General features: G+C 41.9%; 1 protein-coding gene across 1 annotated transcript in view; it reads left to right on the top strand.

The window, feature by feature from the left end:
• The first annotated feature begins 8,883 nt into the window (after positions 1-8,883).
• Positions 8,884-20,773, top strand: part of mtrr (5-methyltetrahydrofolate-homocysteine methyltransferase reductase) — a 60,244-nt gene continuing 48,354 nt past the window's right edge. The window contains exons 1-5 of the mRNA XM_078237418.1: positions 8,884-9,095; positions 13,220-13,376; positions 15,937-16,087; positions 16,175-16,292; positions 19,122-19,476. Of these exons, the coding sequence (XP_078093544.1) occupies positions 8,884-9,095; positions 13,220-13,376; positions 15,937-16,087; positions 16,175-16,292; positions 19,122-19,476 (993 nt within the window). The remainder of the gene's footprint in view (positions 9,096-13,219; positions 13,377-15,936; positions 16,088-16,174; positions 16,293-19,121; positions 19,477-20,773) is intronic.

Here is a 20,773-nt window from a genome sequence, read left to right as displayed (position 1 = left end):
AAAACTGGTGAAACCCACATTCATGGTTTGTGATTTTAAATTCCAGTAGTTGATCACTCCGACCTTCCAGTTAGACTAGGCTCTATGGTTACCTTTCTTTGAGGCTTGCTACACTTTCTTCCTGAAGACAGCAACTGATATCACAATTACATGGCTGCTAACCAGAAACTTATCCAAGTAGTCATTCTAATATATATAAGGATATATAATATGTATCCACATACAAAATAATATTTTTTTCCTAATATATTTGTGCCAGCAACATAATAGAAGTAGGCCATATGGTCCCTTGAGCTTGTTCTCCATTAAATCAAATCATGGCTGAATTTCTACATCAACTCCACTTTGCCATATTATTCCCTTATTGCTTGATTTCCTGAATATCCAAAATCAGTTAAGCTCAGTCTTGAACATACTCAACAACTAAGAATCTTCTATGGTAGAGAAATCCACAATGACTTCTGTGTACCATTATCAGCTTACACTTGCAGCAATTTACATCCAAAAATGTATTTGAGCTGAAGAGTGAAGGAGAAGATCTAACTATTGGGGCATGAAGTAAGATATCCTGCTGCAGCAAACCCAGTGCTATTATTGCAACACCTGCATTTGAAAAAATGACTCTGGCACATCTATCTCCTTTAGTAACCAAGACATATTGAATCATGAAATAAAAGAAGGATAATTCGACTCATTCAGCATGCTCCTTCCACTTACAATCCAGCTCACTCTCCCACAAACTCTTGGGGGAGAGAAATCATGCTTCTAATCCTTGATGTCTCTTGATGCTTGTTAATTTTTGTCTTTGTGCTCTGAATTTAAGTCAAAGAGCATCTCTCAAGCTTTCTAAACACCCACATTGTGTTGCAAGCAATGCAATGAAATAAATTTAGCTCAGATTCCAACCTCATAACCTAACTCTACAGGTACCAGAATCATCGTCGCCATTCTCTTTTCCACTTTCTCCAATTCCTCAATGTCCTTTAAAGAATAGACCTTAAAATTTCAATATTTCAAAAGCGATTTCAGCATGGTCTTATTTAGACTTATGGATAAATGCTTTTAAGATACATCTCAGCATTACATTGATAGTGAGTCAACAAAAACATTGACTGGAAATTTTCAGGCAATGAATAGCAATCACTTTCTTTTCTTCAACATCTTGTGTACACATTTTTTGCTTCTGTGGCCATTACCTTTAGATTGATTGACATTATCATTGACCTGACATACAAACGTACAGTACACAAAAGCCATTTGTTAATGTTATCTGGACTTTCTCAATTCTAAGGTGGCTGTCACTCTTATGTTTAATGGGATTGAGACTTGTTGTCCTGGACAACATTAATCCCTCAATCAAAAGCAATTTAAATTCCTGGGTAAACCATCAGAACAACTCGCATTTAAATGGTATTTTAATGTCAAGCACCTCGCAAAGTACTTTAGAAAAAGTAATTAGACAAATATAAATGAAGAACCAAGGAAGGCGATATTACGCTTCGCCAAATAAAAGGATTTAAAGAAGTCTTAAAAGGAGGAAAGGAAAATAGGTGTAATGAGGGAATCCCAAAGTGTGGATTCTCCACAGCTGATGACCAGGCTGTCAAAAGAAGTGCAGATACAGAGCAAGTCACAAAGGGAACTGGATTTTCTGGCCTTTCCCGTCGGCGGGATCTTCTAGTCCTGCAGAAGGCAAACCCTCATGGTAGGCTTCCAGGCAGCAGGACAGGCGAGCTATATAAACACCATTGATATTGGCGGGACTGGAAGGTCTTGCTGACAGCCAATGGTGAGATAGCTCTTCCATTGAAAAAAACACCACAGGGGGAACCGGAAAATCCTGCCCAAGGAGTGGCAAATCTAGGAAGGTATTTATACAACAGGATGTACTCTATGATTCTATAAATTTTAAATCAAAGGTAATGTAGGTCAGGAAGTTATAGTTTCTAGTACTTTATCTAGGAATATATTCCAAGTATTGATCATTCTGTGTGGAGAAGAACAGATACTCGTCTTAAATGTATCTTTCACTAAAGTCTGTGACCTCTTGCTTTCTGTTCTACTTGTCCAGTTTAATCTCAATATTTTTCCAAGTTTTTTTTGTTCTTTCATGGAATGTGGACATCACTAGCAGCTTGTTGCCCATCCCTAATTGCCCTTAAGGTGATGATGAGCCACATTCTTGAACCACTGCATTCCATTTGGTGCAGCTGCACTCGTTCAGGCAAATGAAGAGTATTCCATTACACTCCTGACTTGTGCCTAGTAGATGTTGGGAAGGCTTTGGGGAATCAAAAGGTGAGTTACTCTTCTTAGAATTTGGGTGGCAGGGTGGCACAGTGGTTAGCACTGTTGCATCTCATGGAATACTCTTCATTTGCCTGAACGAGTCAGCTGCACCAAATGGAATGCAGTGGTTCAAGAATGTGGCTCACCATCACCTTAAGGGCAATTAGGGATGGGCACTGTTGCCTCAATTCCAGCCTTGGGTGACTGGAATTTGCACATTCTCCCCATGTCTACGTGGGTTTCTTCCCAGTCTAAAGATGTGCAGGTTAGGTTGATTGGCAATGCTAAATTGCTCCATAGTGTCCCAAGATATGTAGGTTAGGGGGATTAGCGGGGTAAATATGTGGGGTTACAGGATTAGGGCATGGGCAAGATGCACTGTCAGAGAGTTGGTGCAGACTTGATGGGCTGAATGGCTTCCTTCTGCACAATAGGGATTCTATGAATTCCCAAATTTGACTTGCTTTTGTAGCCACATACTTTATGTGGCTTGTCCAGTTCAGTTTCTGGTCAATGGCTAACCCTAGGGTGTTGATAGTAGAAATTAAGCGAAGGTAATACAATTAAATATCATGGGGAAATGGAAAGATTCTCTCTCATTTGAGATGGTCTTTTTGTACCACTCATGGCATATGAAAATCACTTCCCATTTATAAGCAGATGCCTGAATGTTGTTGCGAATGGCACTGAACATTGCAAACATCAGGAAACATCCTCACTTCTGACCTCATTGGTGAAGCAGGTGAAGATGGTTGGGACAATGACTGTACCAAGGAACTCCTGCTGCGACGTCCTGGGACTGTGATTCACCTCTGACAACCAGTCTTTCTTTGTGTTAGGTATGACTCAAAACAGTGGAGCGTTTTCCCCTGATTCCCATTGACTTCAATTTTGCTTGGGCTCCATGAGGCTGCACTTGGTCCCATGCTGCCTTGATGTTAAGGGCAGTCACTTTCACCTCTGGAGTTCAGCTCTTATCCCCATGTTTGGACAAAGGCCGTAATGAGATCAGGAACCAAATTGCCCAAACCCAAACTAAGTAGCAATGAGCAGGTTATAAAATAAAAACAGAGAGAACAGGTCTCACAGCATTTGTGAAGAGAGAAACAAAATTAACACTATGAGTCCAATATGACTCTTTATCAGAACTCAGTGAGCATATTATCGCTCCATAGCATTGTTGATGATACTTGCTGATGATCGAGAGGTGGCTCATGGGATGGTCATTGGCTGGATTGGATTTGTGCTCTTTATATGGACATTTTTCCACATTGTTGGGAGATGCCAGTGTTATAGCTCTTCTGAAACAGCTTGAATTGGAGCAAGGCTTGTTCTGGAGCATGAGTGTTCAGTACTCTTAGCAGGCCCGTAGCTTTTGCAGTATCTATTGCCTTCAGCTATTTCCTGATGTCACGTAGAGTGAATCAAATTGGCTGAAGGCTGGCATCCATGATGCTGGACCTCAGGGGTAGGTGGAGATGTATCATTCACTAGTCCAGGGACATTGCCACAATGCAACTGCCACCCTAGATTTACTTTTTCCATATAATTTATCCACATTTTATATACATTTGGATCTTTCAGATGCTAAATGTCAAAGATTAAAGTTCCAAATTTCTCCAGTCTTTCCTCATAACTCATTAACACTAGGAATGCCCCTGTCTACATCAACGGGGATGAAATGGAAATGGTCGAGAGCTCCAAGTTCCTAGGTGTCCAGATCACCAACAACCTGTCCTGGTCTCTCCATGCCAACGCTATAGTTAAGAAAGCCCACCAGTGCCTTTGTTTTCTCAGGAGGCTAAGGAAATTTGGCATGTCCGCTACAACTCTCACCAACTTTGACAGATGCACCATAGAAAGCATTCTTTCTGGTTGTATCACAGCTAAGTATGGCTCTTGCTCTGGCCAAGACCACAGGAAACTCCAAAGGGTCATGAACAAAGCCCAGTCCATCACGCAAACCAGCCTCCCATCCATTGACTCTGTCTATACTTCCCGCTGTTTCGGAAAAGCAGCCAGCCTAATCAAAGACTCCCACGCACCCTGGACATACTCTCTTCCACCTTCCACCAAAGAATGCGGGTTAGGTTGATTGACCATGGTAAATTGCTCTTTAGTGTCAGGGGGACTTGCAGGATAACTACATGGGGATAGGGCTAGGTGGGATTGTTGTTGGTGCAGGCTCAATGGGCCAAATGGCCACCTTCTGCTCTGTAGGGATTATATGATTCTATTCTATTCTATGATTCTTCTGTCGGGAAAAAGATACAAAAGGCTGAGGTCATGTACCAACCGACTCAAGAACAGTTTCTTCCCTGCTGCCATCAGACATTTGAATGGACCTACTTCATATTAAGTTGATCTTTCTCTATACCCCAGCTATGGCTGTAACACTACATTCTGCACCCTCTCCTTTCTTTCTCTATGTATAGTATGCTTTGTCTGTATAGCACGCAAGAAACAATACTTTTCACTATATACTAATACATGCGACAATAATAAATCAAATCAAATTCACTAGGAATCAGTATGATCACCACATGCTACATTTGAATATTTCCTTTCTGTCTCGGTAACCAGAACAGAAGCCATGGCACAGACCAACCCGAGTTGCAGTTCGACCACCAGCCGCATTTGCATCATACTGTTATAGCTATGTAGCTCAAAATATTGTTGGCTTTCTAATTGCTATTCTGCATTGGTGGGACATATTGAGAATTGAATTTACTATGACTTTGTCAAAGTTGTTTTTCAACAGCATGGTGGCACAGTGGTTAGCATTGCTGCCTCACAGCACCAGGGACCCAGGTTTGATTCCGGCCTTGGGTCACTGTCTGTGTGGAGTTTGCAAGTTCTCTCCATGTCTGTGTGGGTTTTCTCTGGGTGCTCTAGTTTTCTCTCACAGTCCAAAGATGTACAGGTTAGGTGCATTGGCCGTGCCCCTTAGTATCCAAAGTTGCGTGGGTCAGGAGGCCAAGCCATGGTAAATGAGCGGGGTTATGGGGATAGAATGAGGGAGGGGCTGGGAAAAACAATCTTTTGGAGAGTTAGTGCAAACTCAGAGGGCCAAGTCGCCTCCTTCTACACTATAGATACTCTATGGTTCTAGATTCTAACTTCATCTGTAGCCATTCATGGAAGAGAATGCATTGTTCATTTGCCATTCCTATGTAGAGTGACAAGGTATCCTGGTTTCACTGAGACAGTCCAAGCTTTTCACTAAGTGATATTTTTCTCCAAATTTCTCTAAAGTCCTGGTTTCTGCTCCACTAACGCCCATCCCCTTTTCCTGCATCCCTCACATTCTGTTTACCTATATATGGTTCACCTTTCCGTACTCTGATTAGCCATCCAGTCAGAGGTCAGTTAGGGATTTCATAATGGAGGCCAGAGGGGAAAGCAAGTGAGGTTAGTGGGGGAGAGCAAGAGGCTTATGAGGGAGAGCAGGGGACTAAAGGAAGACAATGGAAGGCCAGCAGAGGAGAGAGTGAACAGCCTGAGGGAGGAGTGCCTCTGGGGAGGAGGATTTGATTTGATTTATTATTGTCACATGTATTAGCATACATTGAAAAGTATTGTTTCCTGCGCGCTATACAGACAGAGCATACTGTTCATAGAGAAGGAAACAAGAGAATGCAGAATGTAGTGTTACAGTCATAGCTATGGTGTAGAGAAAGATCAACTTAATGCAAGGTACGTCTATTCAAAAGTCTGATGGCAGCAGGGAAGAAGCTGTTCTTGAGTCGGTTGATACGTGACCTCAGACTTTTGGATCTTTTTCCCGATGGAAAAAGGTGGAAGAGAGAATGTCTGGGGTGCATAGGGTCCTTAATTATGCTGGCTGCTTTGCCAAGGCAGTGGTAAATGTAGACAGAGTCAATGGATGGGAGGCTGGTTTGCATGATGGATTGGGTTACGTTCACGACCTTTTGTAATTTCTTGCGGTCTTGGGCGGAGCAGGAGCCATACTAAGCTGTGATCCAGTGAGAAAGAATGCTTTCTATGGTGCATCTGTAACAGTTAGTGAGAGTCGTAGCCGACATGCCAAATTTCCTTAGTCTTCTGAGAAAGTAGAAGCGTTGGTGGGCTTTCTTAACTATAGTGTCGGCACAGAGGGACCAGGACAGGTTGTTGGTGATCTGGCCACCTAGAAACTTGAAGCTCTTGACCCTTTCCACTTTGTCCCCGTTGATGTAGATAGGGGCATGTTCTCCTCTACACGTCCTGAAGTGCTGAAGGAGGAGAATGGGAATTGGAAAGCTCATGGTGAAAAGACCAGGGTGGATATTTTGGTTGTGCCCGAATAAGTCAAATTCCACTTTTGAGAGATTCAGGGCTTTTACCTTATCACGTGGATTAAGAGAGTTGTGACAGCTGTCAACATACTTGGCATTCACATTGTGATGTGTTGATCTTAAAAGTTGAACATTCAATGAATGGTAGCCTTCTCTGTTCAGGAAATTAAATGGATTAATTGATGGTTACATGATTGCCATCTATAACCGATTGGAGCCTGCAGAAGATAACAACTTGGCACAACTGCACAGGGTGGGAAATGTCAAAGTCAATGATATATGTATTAATGATGTGGAAATGCCAGCGTTGGACTGGGGTAAACACAGTAAGAAGTCTAACAACACCAAGTTCAAGTCAACAGGTTTATTTGGTAGCAAAAGCCACTAGCTTTTGCTACCAAATAAACCTGTTGGACTTTAACCTGGTGTTGTTAGACTTCTTAATATGTATTAATACCCAGGCAAATGCAAGCATGGGCATCATTTTGTCTTGACTTAAGCTCCTCTGTTTCATGCTTAATAGGATTTTTGCAGAGGCCAGCATGGGTGAGTGGGAGGCCAGTGTGGTTGAGCAGCAGGGGCACCACTGACTTATAGAAGTTATTAGGGTAATTTATAGTGGGTTTTGGGCATTACTTCCCAGGGGGAAGGCGGGGGGAGCGGAAATCAGCTTCTGGGTAATGGCAGAAGATTGACAATAGCGTCTGCCAACCTCAAGTCGCACTTGAAGAGCTAACTGGATGGCATTCATCAGTAAACCACCAACCAGTCCTGGGGAAAGTGGCAAATTCAGTTGAGCCGTGGCACATTCAACCAAACTTTTTATTGAAAGACTACATGCTTTCCTGCTGGGGCTCTGGGTGCAAATAAAACCTCCCACATTGAGGTATGTTTGCTGGTTTAAAATCCTGCTTCTAGTTGAAAAGCCTATTGTTAGAACTTAAGTGTGTAAATGAAAATAAATGAGGCTTTGCAGAGGCTGTGCATTACACAGTAAAGTTTGAGTGGAATGGCTTATGACTAAAGAAGCCTTGGTTCAGTCTTTCTCAGAAAATAAGGCAGAAATGTTATTGAAACAAAAGTCGGTGTTTGGTAACTACTGTCTTCAACAACTGAGTTCAATAATAGGGTTCCCACCTCTGGCTGGACATATTTGAGGAATATCAGCACGTGGGCTCCAACAGCCCCTCTCCAGACTCCTGTAATTGATCTCCCAACATGTCATTCATCATGGAGCCTTCCCAAGACTTTTCAACATGTGATAAAAACAGAAAGTGCTGAGCAGGTCTGGCATAATCTGTGGAGAGAAACAGAGTTAACGTTTCGAGCCCCACAAGACTCTTCTTTTGAACTCCTTTCATTGTGTCTCGATTTTGACTTTTGAAAGTCAATCTATCTTCATTTTAGGGGATTTTCAGAGTAACTTCAATGCAGTGTTAAGTTTACTTGTAACACTAATAAAGAAACTTAAAACTTTACCGTTATCTGTATAAAATGTTGACTGTCACGATCTGCTGTACTTATTTGGCTTTGCCTGTTTATTCTGTCATTTCCGAGTTGTGTCCTCCAATTCCCCAACAAGCAAAAGCAATGACCTATTCCTTCCAAATTAATGACCTGGACAAATCAGATTAAACTGCAGCCGCCCTGCTTCATGAAAGTGGGACTGTTGTTTGTAGGTTTCAGCAAGAAGTCTCACAACACTAGGTTAAAGTCCAACAAGTTTATTTGGTAGCAAAAACCCCTAGCTTTCGGACTGCTGCTCCTTCATCAGGTAAGTGGGAGTTCTATTCACAAACAGGGCATATAAAGACACAAACTCAATTTACAAAATAATGGTTGGAATGTGAGTCTTTACAGGTAATCAAGTCTTAAAGGTACAGACAATGTGAGTGGAGAGAGGGTTAAGCACAGGTTAAAGAGATATGTATTGTCTTCAGACAGGACAGTTAGTGAGATTTTGCAAGGCCAGGCAAGTCATGGGGGTTACAGATAGTGTGACATGAACCCAAGATCCTGGTTGAGGCCATCCTCATGTGTGGGGAACTTGGCTATCAGTCTCTGCAGTTTGCACATTTCCCCAGCAAGGCTGACGACATCGAGATCTTCATCTACTGACCGAAGTATGATAGCAGCTGCTCTCCTCCCCCACCGGCTGACGCAACAGAGTCCGCTTTCCTCCTCCCGCCCATTTCATTTGGCCTACGTCATTATCGGTATCCGAGTGGTGATTGGGTAGCTGTGCCGTCAATCAGGCGGGGAGGGTGGGGTTGATCTGCGCGTGCGCTTTGTTTCAATGTTGCGAGTGAGCGGAGGAACCTTTAAAGTTGTATCGAACCGGAGCTGGAGTGTTCCGATAGCAGCAGTGAAGCAGCTGGGACCGGCGCGCACTCCACATGTCCCTCAGGCTGAGCCTATTCATCATTATTGTCATGCAATATTCACCCTAAGGGTGTATTTTACTGCGGCTCTTAGGAAAAGGACAGTTATTATCGCCAGTCCTCTTATGTAAGTAACACGTTGTATTTTCACCCACCGGGGACTGTAGTTCTCGTAGTGCCGAAGGAAGAGTTACCTTGTGCCTTCACTTGTCAAACAATGTTTAAATCGTATAAATCCCATTCCTTCCGTTTATGTAATCTTTATTTACAACATGATATAGGTGACATTATGCTTCAGTATCCTCTAAATCAATTGGTAATTTTTAAAAAAAGGATGTATTTACAAAACTAAAATCGTCCAATCTTTGGACTATATTTTGTTCTGGGGCGAGGAAGATTGAAAGCCAATAAAACGATATATTTTGGGGGGTTTGTGCAATATGTTTAAATGTAATTCACCTTCTTGTAAACATGTGGAGAAAGCACGAGTTTGTCATAGGATATCGGGCACAGAAACAGGTCGTTCGGCCGGCGTTTATGCTCCACTCTAATCCCCTCCCATCATTCCTCATCTAAATCTGTGATGGGAAACCTTTAAAATAAAAGCAAAATGCTGAGAGTGCTTTTCCTTTGTACTTTGATTTCTGTTCGGGCTGTTCCCCCTCCTTTTGGGGAGCTGCCCCTTTTACTTTGTCCTGACTTAATCTGAGTTTGTTTATTTGGCTTGACCTAAAATTAGGGCAGGTTCGAAATAAAAGCAGAAAGTTCAGGCAGCATTTGTAGAGAGAGTTAGGGTTTGGAGTTGGATATGACTCAAGAATTCCTATCAATTTCAAACAGTCTGGATGAGACGGTAGCTGGGTAGATCCAATTGCCTTGACAGCAGAATTTCCAGTATTGTCCTACGTGACTGTAGACTATCTTAATCAATTGTAGGTTATTTATTGCCAAGCTATTATTGCATTGCAACTGTTGATTGTTTCAGTATGAATGTCTTTATGTATCTTCGTGACAATGAAACTGTTGCTTGTTTTTTTTTTAGTTCTGAATTGATTATACTAGCTTAAAATGTACTTGTGCACTTGTGGATTCCTCATACTGCATGAATTAGGAGTTACACCCCCACTGATCCAGCAAACTACCAACCTATTTTGCTTACTAGTGTTTGTTGCAAATTACTGGAACATATAGTCAGCTAATGAGATACCTTGAAGGACAGAATATCCTTTTGATTTGATTTATTATTGTCATATGTATTAACATAGTGAAAATATTGTTTCTTGCGCACTATACAGACAAAGCATATCATTCATAGAGAAGGAAATGAGAGAGTGCAGAATGTAGGGTTACAGTCATAGCTAGGGAGTAGAGAAAAATCAACTTAATGTGAGGTAGGCCCATTCAAAAGTCTGACAGCAGCAGGGAAGAAGCTGTTCTTGAGTCGGTTGGTACGTGACCTCAGACTTTTGGATCTTTTTCCCGACACAAGACGGTGGAAGAGAGAGTGTCCAGGGAGCGTGGGGTCCTTAATTATGCTGGCTGCTTTGCTGAGGCAGTGGGAAATTTGTAGACAGAGTCAATGGATGGGAGATGGTTTGCGTGATGGATTGGGCTACATTCACGACCTTTTGTAGTTCTTGCGGTCTTGGGCAGAGCAGGAGCTATGCCAAGCTGTGATACAACCAGAACTAATTCTTTTTATGGTGCATCTGTAAAAGTTGGTGAGAGTCGTAGCTGATATGCCAAATTTCTTTCGTCTTCTGAGAAAGTAGAAGCATTGGTGGGCTTTCTTAACGATAGTGTTGGCATGGGGGACCAGGACAGGTTGTTGGTCATCTGGAAACTGAAAAACTTGAAGCTCTCGACCCTTTCTATTTCATCCCCGTTGATGTAGACAGGGGCATGTTCTCTTCTAAGCTTCCTGAGGTCAATGACAATCTCCTTCATTTTGTTGACATTGAGGGGAAGATTATTGTTGCCACACCAGTTCACTAGATTCTCTATCTCATTCCTGTACTCTGTCTCGTCATTGTTTGAGATCCGACCCACTATGATGGTGTCATCAGCAAACGTGAAAATCGAATTGGATGAGAATTTGGCCACACAGTCATAGGTGTATAAGGGGTATAGTAGGGGGCTGAGGACACAGCTTTGTGGGGCACTGGTGTTGAGGATGAACGTGGAGGGGATGTTGTTGCCTATCCTAACTGATTGTGGTCTGTGAGTTAGGAAGTTCAGGATCCAGTCGCAGAGGGAGGTGCCAAGGCCCAGGCCACGAAGTTTGGAGATGAGTTTCATGGGAATAAGTGTTGAAGGCTGAGCTGTAGTCAATAAATAGGAGTCTGACATGGGTGTCTTTGTTGTCTAGCTGTTCCAGGGTTGAGTGCAGGGCCAGGAAGATGGCGTCTGTTGTGGTGGGAGGCAAACTGTAGTGGACCCAAGTAGTCCGGGAGGCTGGAATTGATTCGTGCCATGACTAGCCTTTCGAAGCACTTCATAATGATGGATGTCAGAGCGACCGGCCAATAGTCATTAAGGCACGCTGCTTGGTTTTTCTTGGGTATCGGGATGATGATCGTCTTCTTGAAGCAGAGAGGGACCTCAGATTGTTGTAAAGAGAAGTTGAAGATGTCTGTGAATACCCCCGTCGGCTGATCTGAGTGCTCGTCCAGGTATCCCATCTGGCCCAGTCACTTTCCATGGGTTGACCTTCGAGAAGGCTGCTCTGACATCTGCAATGGTGACCCCCAGATACAGGTTCATCCAGGTTGGAGGGCATCCTCTCACTGACCTCTTGCTCAAAACAGGTGTAGAATGCATTGAGCTCATCAGAGAGGGTACATGCCTTCACCTTGTAGCCTGTTATGTCTTGCAGACCTTGCTATAGTCGGCGGGGGTCGGTGTGGCTAGCCTGAGATTCTAGCTTGGTCCGGTACTGTCTTTTGGCATCTTTGGATCTCCTTAGATTGTATCCTCATTGACAATCAGCATGCCTTCGTAAAGCTAGATCAACAGAATCTCAATGATTCTTGCCACCTGCCATCTGACCTATAACCTTGATAGTCGCATTATCACCAATCTAGCTATTTTAAATTTTTCCAATACTTTTGACCATGTTCTGTATACAAAGCTACTGGACAAACTAGATTGTTTAATGGATAAAGAACACTTCTTACCAAACAGCAACAAAAGGTCACAGTAATTGGGGAAGCTTGAAACTGGAAACCAGTCTTAAGCAGCATACCCCAAAGTACCTTTCTGGGCCCATATTTGGTTATCCTCTTTGTAAATGACGTCCAGAATTGGATATCAAGACTATCACAAACATTATCAAACAAAACATGTCACAGAGCTAGGAGGAGATATTAGATTGGGTGACCAAAACTTTGGTTAAAGATGTATATTTTAAGGAGCATCATAAGGAAGAAAGGGGGAGAGACTTGACGAAGGAATTCCAGAGTCAAGGGCCCAGGCAGCTGAAGGCAAAGTTACCAGTCGTGGAATAGTTGAAATCCCAGTGATTCCCATGTGACCAGAATTCAAGGAGCACCGATTTTTGGAAGGTTGTTGGGTTGGGGAGGCTACAGAGACAAGTGAATTATGAGACTGAGCTGTTGCCGGACCAAGAACAATTTTTTGATTTATCCATGGGATATGGGTGTCACTGGCTGACTAGCATTTATAGCCCACCCTTAGTTGCCCTTGAACTGAGTGTCCTGCTCTGCCATTTCAGAGGGCAATTGAGTCAACCACATTGCTGTGGTTCTGGAGTCACATATAGGCCAGACAGGTAAGGATGGCATATTTCCTTCCCTAAAGGACATTAGTGAACCAGATGGGTTTTTCTGACAATCAACATGGTCATCAGTAGATTCTTAATTCCAGATTTTTTTTACTGAGTTCAAATTCCACCATCTACCATGTTGGGATTTGAACCCAGGTCCTCAGAACATTAGCTGAGTTTATGGATTAATAGTCTAGAGATAATACCACTGGGCCACCACCCCTCTATTATCAGATAATTTATCTAATTGCTGTTTGTAAGATCTGTGTGAAAATTGGCTGCTACATTTCATACCTTACAGCAGGGATTACATCCCACATTAGGGATTACACTTCAAAGCTAATTGAATGTGCAAGTGTTTTGGGATGTCCTGGGGTCATGAAAGGCACTTTATAAACCCAAAATTGAGCTAATGTCATCTGTTCATATTGCACATGGTGACTGACCAAAATTTTTGATTTATGCAGTTGGTGCCGGAGGATGTCTTTAGAAACCAAACATCGTATTCTGTTGCTTTATGCCTCACAATGTGGTCAAGCGAAAGCGATTGCTGAAGAAATTGCTGAGGAAGCGGTCGGAAAAGGATTTGTAACTGATGTATGCTGTGTGAGCCAAGTGAAAGAGGTAACTGGAAAATAACCCTTGGTCCCAGATAATGCATGTGATGAATAGTATATGTTTCCCATGAGGTGATGTATTCTCGTGCCTGTTGCTTTGATGTCACACTCTCAGACCAATGTTTACCTTTTGAGTTACCTCGCATTTCTGATGGAAAATGCAATGAAGTACTTCTGGATTGCAATCAGTATTGCAATGTAGGGAAATGGTAGTCAATATTTTAGCTCATTGTCTCACAAATAGCGTTAAGCTGCCAGATAATCCATTTGTGAATTGAGTTCAGGAAAACGAAATAGGGAGAACTCACCTTTGAAAAGTGCCATGGATTATTTAAGGCATTGGTTTACTGACTCCTGTTTAAGGTAGCACCTCTGACAGTGCAGTATTCCTTCAGTGCTATTGCTGAAACATGAGCCTAGACTATTTGTTCAAATCCAGCAATTTTGGATTGTACTGTCTACTGACTCTGCTGTCGCTGAGCCAAGACTGATGGTTGATTTCATATCTGAATGTTCAAAATGCATTTCAAAGATGCAATTAAAAACTATAGAGATGAACTTCAAAGCAATTACTTAAATCAAATCAATTTATCGTTACATGTATTGGTATACAGTGAAAAGTATGACTACTTGTATGCTATACAGACAAAGCACACCATACATAAAGAAGGAAAGGAGAGGGTGCAGAATGCAGTGTTACAGTCATTGCTAGGGTGTAGAGAAAGGTCAACTTAATATATGGTAGATCCATTCAAAAGTCTGACAGCAGCAGGGAAGAAACTGTTCTTGAGTCAGTTGGTATGTGACCTCAGAATTCTGCATCTTTTACCTGACGGAAGAAGGTGGAAGAGAATAAGTCTGGGGTGCGTGAAGTCCTTGATTATGCTGGCTGCTTTTCCAAGGCAGCAGAAAATGTGGACAGAGTCAATGGATGGGAGGCTGATTGGCATGATGGACTGGGCTACTTTCACAACCCCATTGTAGTTTCTTTTGGTCTTGGACAGATTTTACAGCTCTCCTCTTGGGTTTTGTTCTTGTTTTCTTGTTGATGGCGGGCGAGAGAGAGATCCGTGGTTGAGCTCTGCCAACGATGGCTGCTGACATCTTTGGGCGAGGAGATGAAACCTATTGTACAATACCAACCTCTGATGTCACTTTGAGTGTGACTCCCCAGTGGGTATACAAGTGTGTTGAACTTGCACAGTTTTAAAAACATACATATTTTAAGTCATAATGTTTTAAAATTTATTTCTTCATGGGATGTGGATGTCACTCGCTAAGCCAGTGTTTATAGCCCCTTAAAATGTGGTGTAGATCTGCCATCTTGAACTGCTGCAGTCCATGTGGTGTAGCTACACCCAGAGTACTGATAGGAAAGGAGTTCCAGGAAGTGTGGCACAATGGTTAGCACTGCTGCCTCACAGCTCCAGAGACTTGGGTTCAATTCCCGGCTTGGGTCACTGTCTGTGTGGAGTTTGCACGTTCTCCTTGTGTCTGTGTGGGTTTTCTCCGGGTGCTCTGGTTTCCTCCCACAGTCCAAAGATGTGTGGGTTAGGTGCATTGGCCATGCTAAATTGCCCCTTAGTGTTCCGGGATGCATAGATTAGGGGGATTAGCGGGGTAAATATGTGGGGTAACTGGTATAGGGCCTGGGTGGGATTGTTGTCAGTGCAGTGTCAATGGGCCAAAGACCTCCTTCTGTACTGTATAATTCTACGATCTTGATCCAGGGACAGTGAAGAATGGTGATATTGTTCCATGTCAGGATGGTGTGGGGCTTGGAGTTGGGACTTGCAAGTGGTGGTGTTACCATGCATCTGCTGCCTTGTCCTTCTAGGTGATAAAGATTGTGGGTTTGAAAGGTGCTGTGGAAGGAGCCTTGGTGTGTTGCAGGGCATTGTTGGTGGTGGAGGGAGTGAATGTTTAAGATGGTGAATGAGTGCTAATCAAGCGGGCTGCTTTGTTCTGGATAGTGTGGAACTTCTTGAATGTTGTTGGAGCTGCAAGTAGGCAAGTGGATAGTATTCCATTGAACCCCTGACTTGTGCCTTGCAGATGATTAAAAAGCTTTGGGGAGATGAGAGGTGAGTTATTTGCTGCAGAATTCCTAGCCTCCGCTTCCTCTTGTAGCCAGTATTAATATGGCCAGTCCAGTTGATTTTGTGGTCAATGGGGTAGCCCCCAACTGCTGCACGGTGGGAGATTTGATGATTATAATGCCACTAAATGTCAAGGGCAACTGGTTAAATCCTTAAACTGGAGATGGCCATTGCCCGTCACTTGTGTAGCATGAATGTAACTTTTCACTTTCAGTCTAAGCCTTAATGTTGCCCAGATCCTGCTGCATATGGACATGGACTGCTCCAGTAACTGTGGGTGTCTGTTGTGCTATCACCCACCTGTTACAGCATGCCAATGTAACTTGAGGAGACTTTGGGTTATGGTTTTCATTTAGTTTTTTTTTTAAGTTGTTGAATCCTTTTGAAAAGCTCTTCATCTGAGATTGGTATAAGCAACAGATTGTTCGTGTTTGAAGAAGTTCACTTTCTCTTGTCTTATTATTTCAGTTCAACCTGGAGAAAGAACATGCTCCAGTTGTTATAATTGCTTCTACGACTGGTTGTGGGGAACTACCAGAAACGGCAATTAAATTTGCAGAAGAACTTGATAGCAATTTGCCAGCTGACCACTACTCACACATAAAATATGCAGTATTAGGTAATAAATGTTCTGAATTATACAAGTAATGTCAGAAATGGTAGCTATAATTTATGGTACTCATTTTAAATAATTTATTCTTTTTAGCTCTTGGTGATTCCAGTTATTCTTCATTTGCCAATGGTGGAAAGATAATTGATAAGCGCTTTCAACAGCTTGGTGCAAAGCACTTCTACGCAACTGGATATGCAGATGATGCTGTTGGGTGAGTCTAGCAATGGAACTTTTACTAATTTTTATCTGTGGCCTTACATTAATGATATTTTACTGATACCATGCTCAATATAGTATTTTGGGGAAAATATTTCACGAATGAGAAGAAGCCATTGAAAAATTACGTAAATTATTCCTTTTGCCTATTTGCCAAAGAAATTATTTTCAGCTGCCTCTTTGTATCCTATAGTAAACTGTAATTAGTACGCTTGCCGGAGTGTATTTTTAAACAAGTTGGTATGGGTTTGATTTTTCCCACTCTGCCCATGTTGTTTCTAATCTCCATTATTTTGCTGTACAAGTTTCCCCAAAGTAGCAGAGTCAGGAGGAAGTTGTTCTTTCAGGGCTACTTTTGTGCGGCTACTTACTACTGACTCGGCAGCACTGGAGCAAACCTAGAGGCAGCTCACTTAGCAGTCTAAAGCATGTGAACGGTGGATAATAGAAAATAAGGAAGAAGTGAGCAATAGAATAGTGTACTGTTGGAGTTGGCATTTTATAGAACTATTATTTCTCATTCATGGTTAGAGTAGAAAATGCTCCTGGTGATCTGGAAGTTTTTTTTGTAGCCTACCTGTTAAACCAATAACTAGGTCAACCAGTTATATAAAAGTAGAATTCACAGGCTGTCACCTGTAGATGATACAATAGGAAGATCATTGTTCCTCTGCAGGCTTGAGTTAGTTGTAGTGATCTGCTTTCATCTTCAGTTGCTTGTAGAAACTTCCTATTAATTTCACGTTGTCTAACATCATTCTCTTTCTCTTGGTCTACATCTCTAACTTGCTTTCTGTCACCGTCAGCAAGTTCTCATGCCTGAGAATATGGCCAGCCTGACTTTGTTGCCTCTTTTTAATAACATTCATTAACAATATTTCCTGCTCTTGATCTTGAGAACATCCTTATTGCTCTTATGGTCTCTGCATCTGACCCACTCCATCCACGTTTCACAAGAAAGTCTTTGGGTGTCTGCTTTTCTCAAAGTCCATGTTTCAGCCCTGTATAACCAGGCACTCCAAATCACTGTTTTGATTAGGTTAAAATATAGTTTAAATATAATAATGAGCGTAAAGGTTAGGCTGATACTATAGCACACCATTTATAGTGATAAAGTGCAGTTATAGGTGATCCAGTAATCAGTTTTTTTATTTTCAAATAACACATTTGCTGCTGGTCAGAAAGAACAGAAACACTCTTCTCCATCATGAACCACACTGCTCTACAGCTTTTCTCTGTACTCAAAGACAACAAACTGACATCTGATCAATGTTTTTTAAACTGTATTTTCACTTGATACTATGCTTTGCAGACTGAAAGAAATCATATCTAAGGGCCATTTTGAAACATGCCAATTATACACTATATTCAAATATTACTCTAGACAAATGGGAAAATATTGGCCTAGAATTAACAGGATGAGTCAGTGTCATTACCGCCTCTAAATTTGCAATTTCAGGGTTATTGCTCCGCTATCGGCTGTGCTTGCACCCTCCACTGCACCCCCACACAAAGCTACCAGCCATTGAAATCAGTTGATGTGGCAGGAATTTCTTTTCTGTTTTAATGTCACTGCTACAAATCCTATAAAAATGTAGGTCTTGTTGAAAGAAGGGTTTTAATGGTCATCTGAGTAATAACTGCTGCTAAGCAACCATCTGCCCTGATAAAATGTAGAATGTTTGAGTGTCTCTACTCCGATTAATACTAGACTTTAAAAAAGTAGTTTTAAAAACTTTGTTTTCTCATGATATCTCAGCTTCTCCCTTCATCCTATGTATATATCCCAGTCTTTATTTTGCTCCATATAGTATAGTTATGATCCGCATAGAGACTGATAACTTTTTAAGAATTATGTATTTCCCTTGTGAGTGACTCAAAACGAGACAAGATTTCATGTTTAAGACTCAACATAGACTAAACATGGCTTAATAGTAACTGCTACACTCAACTACAGAAAAGGTATTCCCTAGCAAGTTCCTGATATGATGGAAAACCCCATCCTATGTTTATGCATCACATCACATCGTAGATATGTAATCTTGTAGTTAAAGTCCAGAGCTCCTTTCAGTGCCAACAGGATCTCTTCTCCCTGTTTCACAGCATAAATCTTTCAGTGTCCTTTTTAAGCAAAGTTCCCTTCGCTCGACCCTTTGAGCATAATCACATGGGTCTCCAGTTGCCATGTACTCTGTGGTCTTTAACTCTTCACAATCCTAGTTTCTGTCCTCACCAGCTCTCTCCTTAGTTGTTAACACAAACAGGCATTTTCTTCTATCTGCCATGGCAACTCCTGCTTTGTCTCCTCCCCCAAACATTTCTGTCTGACTGCCTCTGAGAGTTTGAGCAGCAACATGACCAGTTGCCACCTTCTTTATGTCAGGGTGTTGAAAGTTGCAGCTGACTTTGAGTAAGTTTCAATTTGCATTTCAGTCTCTGTAATAAGTAGGTCACATGGGTTTGTCTCCAGGCAGATTTAGAAAGAGGTCGCATGCTTGGTTTTAAGTGTTTAGGAATGACCTATAACTTGTAATTATGTAATTTCCCTTCTAAGTTGTTTGCTTTTAAAATTTATTAGAGCACTGACTCTTAACTAATAAGGAAATCAAAGGTTATTGGGAAGGCAGAATGTGGAGTTGAGGCCACATTTGGCACAGCCATGATTTTATTGAATGGGGAAGCAGGTTCGAGGGACCGAATGGTCTACTCCTCATTTGTATGTTTGTATGTAAATTGCTTGCAAAGAAAGTTTGTATCTAAACCTGTATGGTTTAGAAAGCTATAATATGTCATACCTTTTTAAAAAAAATGTATTTGCTTTTAGTTTGGAGTTGGTGGTTGAACCTTGGATTGAAGGTCTTTGGGATGCCTTGAAGGATGTGTGCCAGAAGAAGGAAGAGGGGGTTAATGGTCATGTGGAGAAAATATTCGATACAAATGATGGTACATTGGCAGATCTTGATTTATTGAGGATAGAAGCAGATGCACCAACAGAGGCTGAAAATTCAATTATTTCATCTGAGAACATTGAACAGAATGGTATAGTAGCAGGACCACAGGAACATTGTCTAGTGTCGAACTGGGTAAAATCTGAACCACCCCTGTCAGAAGCTGCTCTGAATATCCCGACACTGCCAGTGGAGTATCTAAATGTGAAATTTCAGCAAAGCACAGACCAGGTAAGGCCACTCACCTCTAAATGTTTTTCTTTCTGTTTGTTAACATCATTAAGCATGTCAAATAAACTGTACAGGTAATTGCTGTTGAATGCTTGTGCATTAACAGTAACAATAACTTTCTGAAGGAATACATACAATGGGTAAAGCTATGGACTTTCCAAAACCCATAAACTTTGACAATAAGGGAAAATGACCACTGAAACTTGAAAAGAGAGATGTTCTGAAACTGTGTAGGACTCATTGATAACAGAAGTCAGTGCCTCAAGATATAATCACAAAGAAAATAATGGCAGAATAGAAAAAATGGAACAAATATTAGGTTAATGGAAGCCAGCTGTACGTAAATGGCAGTAGATTCAGAACAGAATCCGGGTCAAGTTAGGCAAGGGTGAAAAATAAATTGTTGTTGGTGTAATGGAGATTTGACTATATAATAGTCCAAATCTTTCAGTCTCTGGCTTGTTGGCGATGGGATGCGTGTCCATGATCCGCAGAAGTCTTGATGTGTGTACATGCTGAAAATGACCAGGAAGTTTAAACTTCCTATGGACTAGTTTCCACTGACCAGGACCCTCCACAAATCTGACATTCAATTCAGGTCAGATTTGGGCCAGATGCACAAGGCTTACCTGAGTGCTTTTCCTGAAAATGTTACACAGTTTGGTACCTGTTCTAATTCCATGATTTGTCCAATGTAATTCAACTGAACACCATTTCTGACTCCTCCTCCTCCTCCTCTCCCCCCCCCCCCCCCCCCCCCCCCCCCCGGCTCACTCACTCACCCACCCATTCATTAAAAGAATTGAGACCTTTTTAAAAACATACCTGAAGGTGGAGCAGCTGTTATTTTAAAAAGGAGTTTGTCCTCTCCTTCCTCTGACTCTCCTATGCTTGCCAGTCTGCTGTATGATTGGCTTCACTGGTCCATTTCTGCTTCAGCAGAGATCAGAAATTCTGGCTGTAAATAGATGGTATCATTGGGTCAGAGTGCTGTTGACTGGAAGACCTGGGCCAACCATGTAAATCAGGGAGGTGAATTTAGAATGAAACAATTTGCTCCTCCGATAGATACAGAAAATATAAAATAAGGAGGTGAATTTCAATAGAGGCTGCAGAGGAAACTGGGTTGAGTCCAGGCCTAGGTTTAATTATTTTAGAACCACAGTTTGGCAATATTGTAGATTGAGTAGATACTTTTAAGTAAGGGAGAGGGAAAACTCAGTTACTGGGGTTTAAGATAGACCAGGGGTTCTCAACTAGGGTTGGACTCCGAGTGAAGGTTTCAAGTAATTCAACA

The sequence above is a fragment of the Mustelus asterias genome, chromosome 2 (assembly GCF_964213995.1).
Source record: "Mustelus asterias chromosome 2, sMusAst1.hap1.1, whole genome shotgun sequence".
In the NCBI taxonomy this organism is placed as follows: domain Eukaryota; kingdom Metazoa; phylum Chordata; class Chondrichthyes; order Carcharhiniformes; family Triakidae; genus Mustelus; species Mustelus asterias.
Note: the sequence above shows the minus strand (reverse complement) of the source record. Positions and strands in the feature narration are given on the sequence as shown.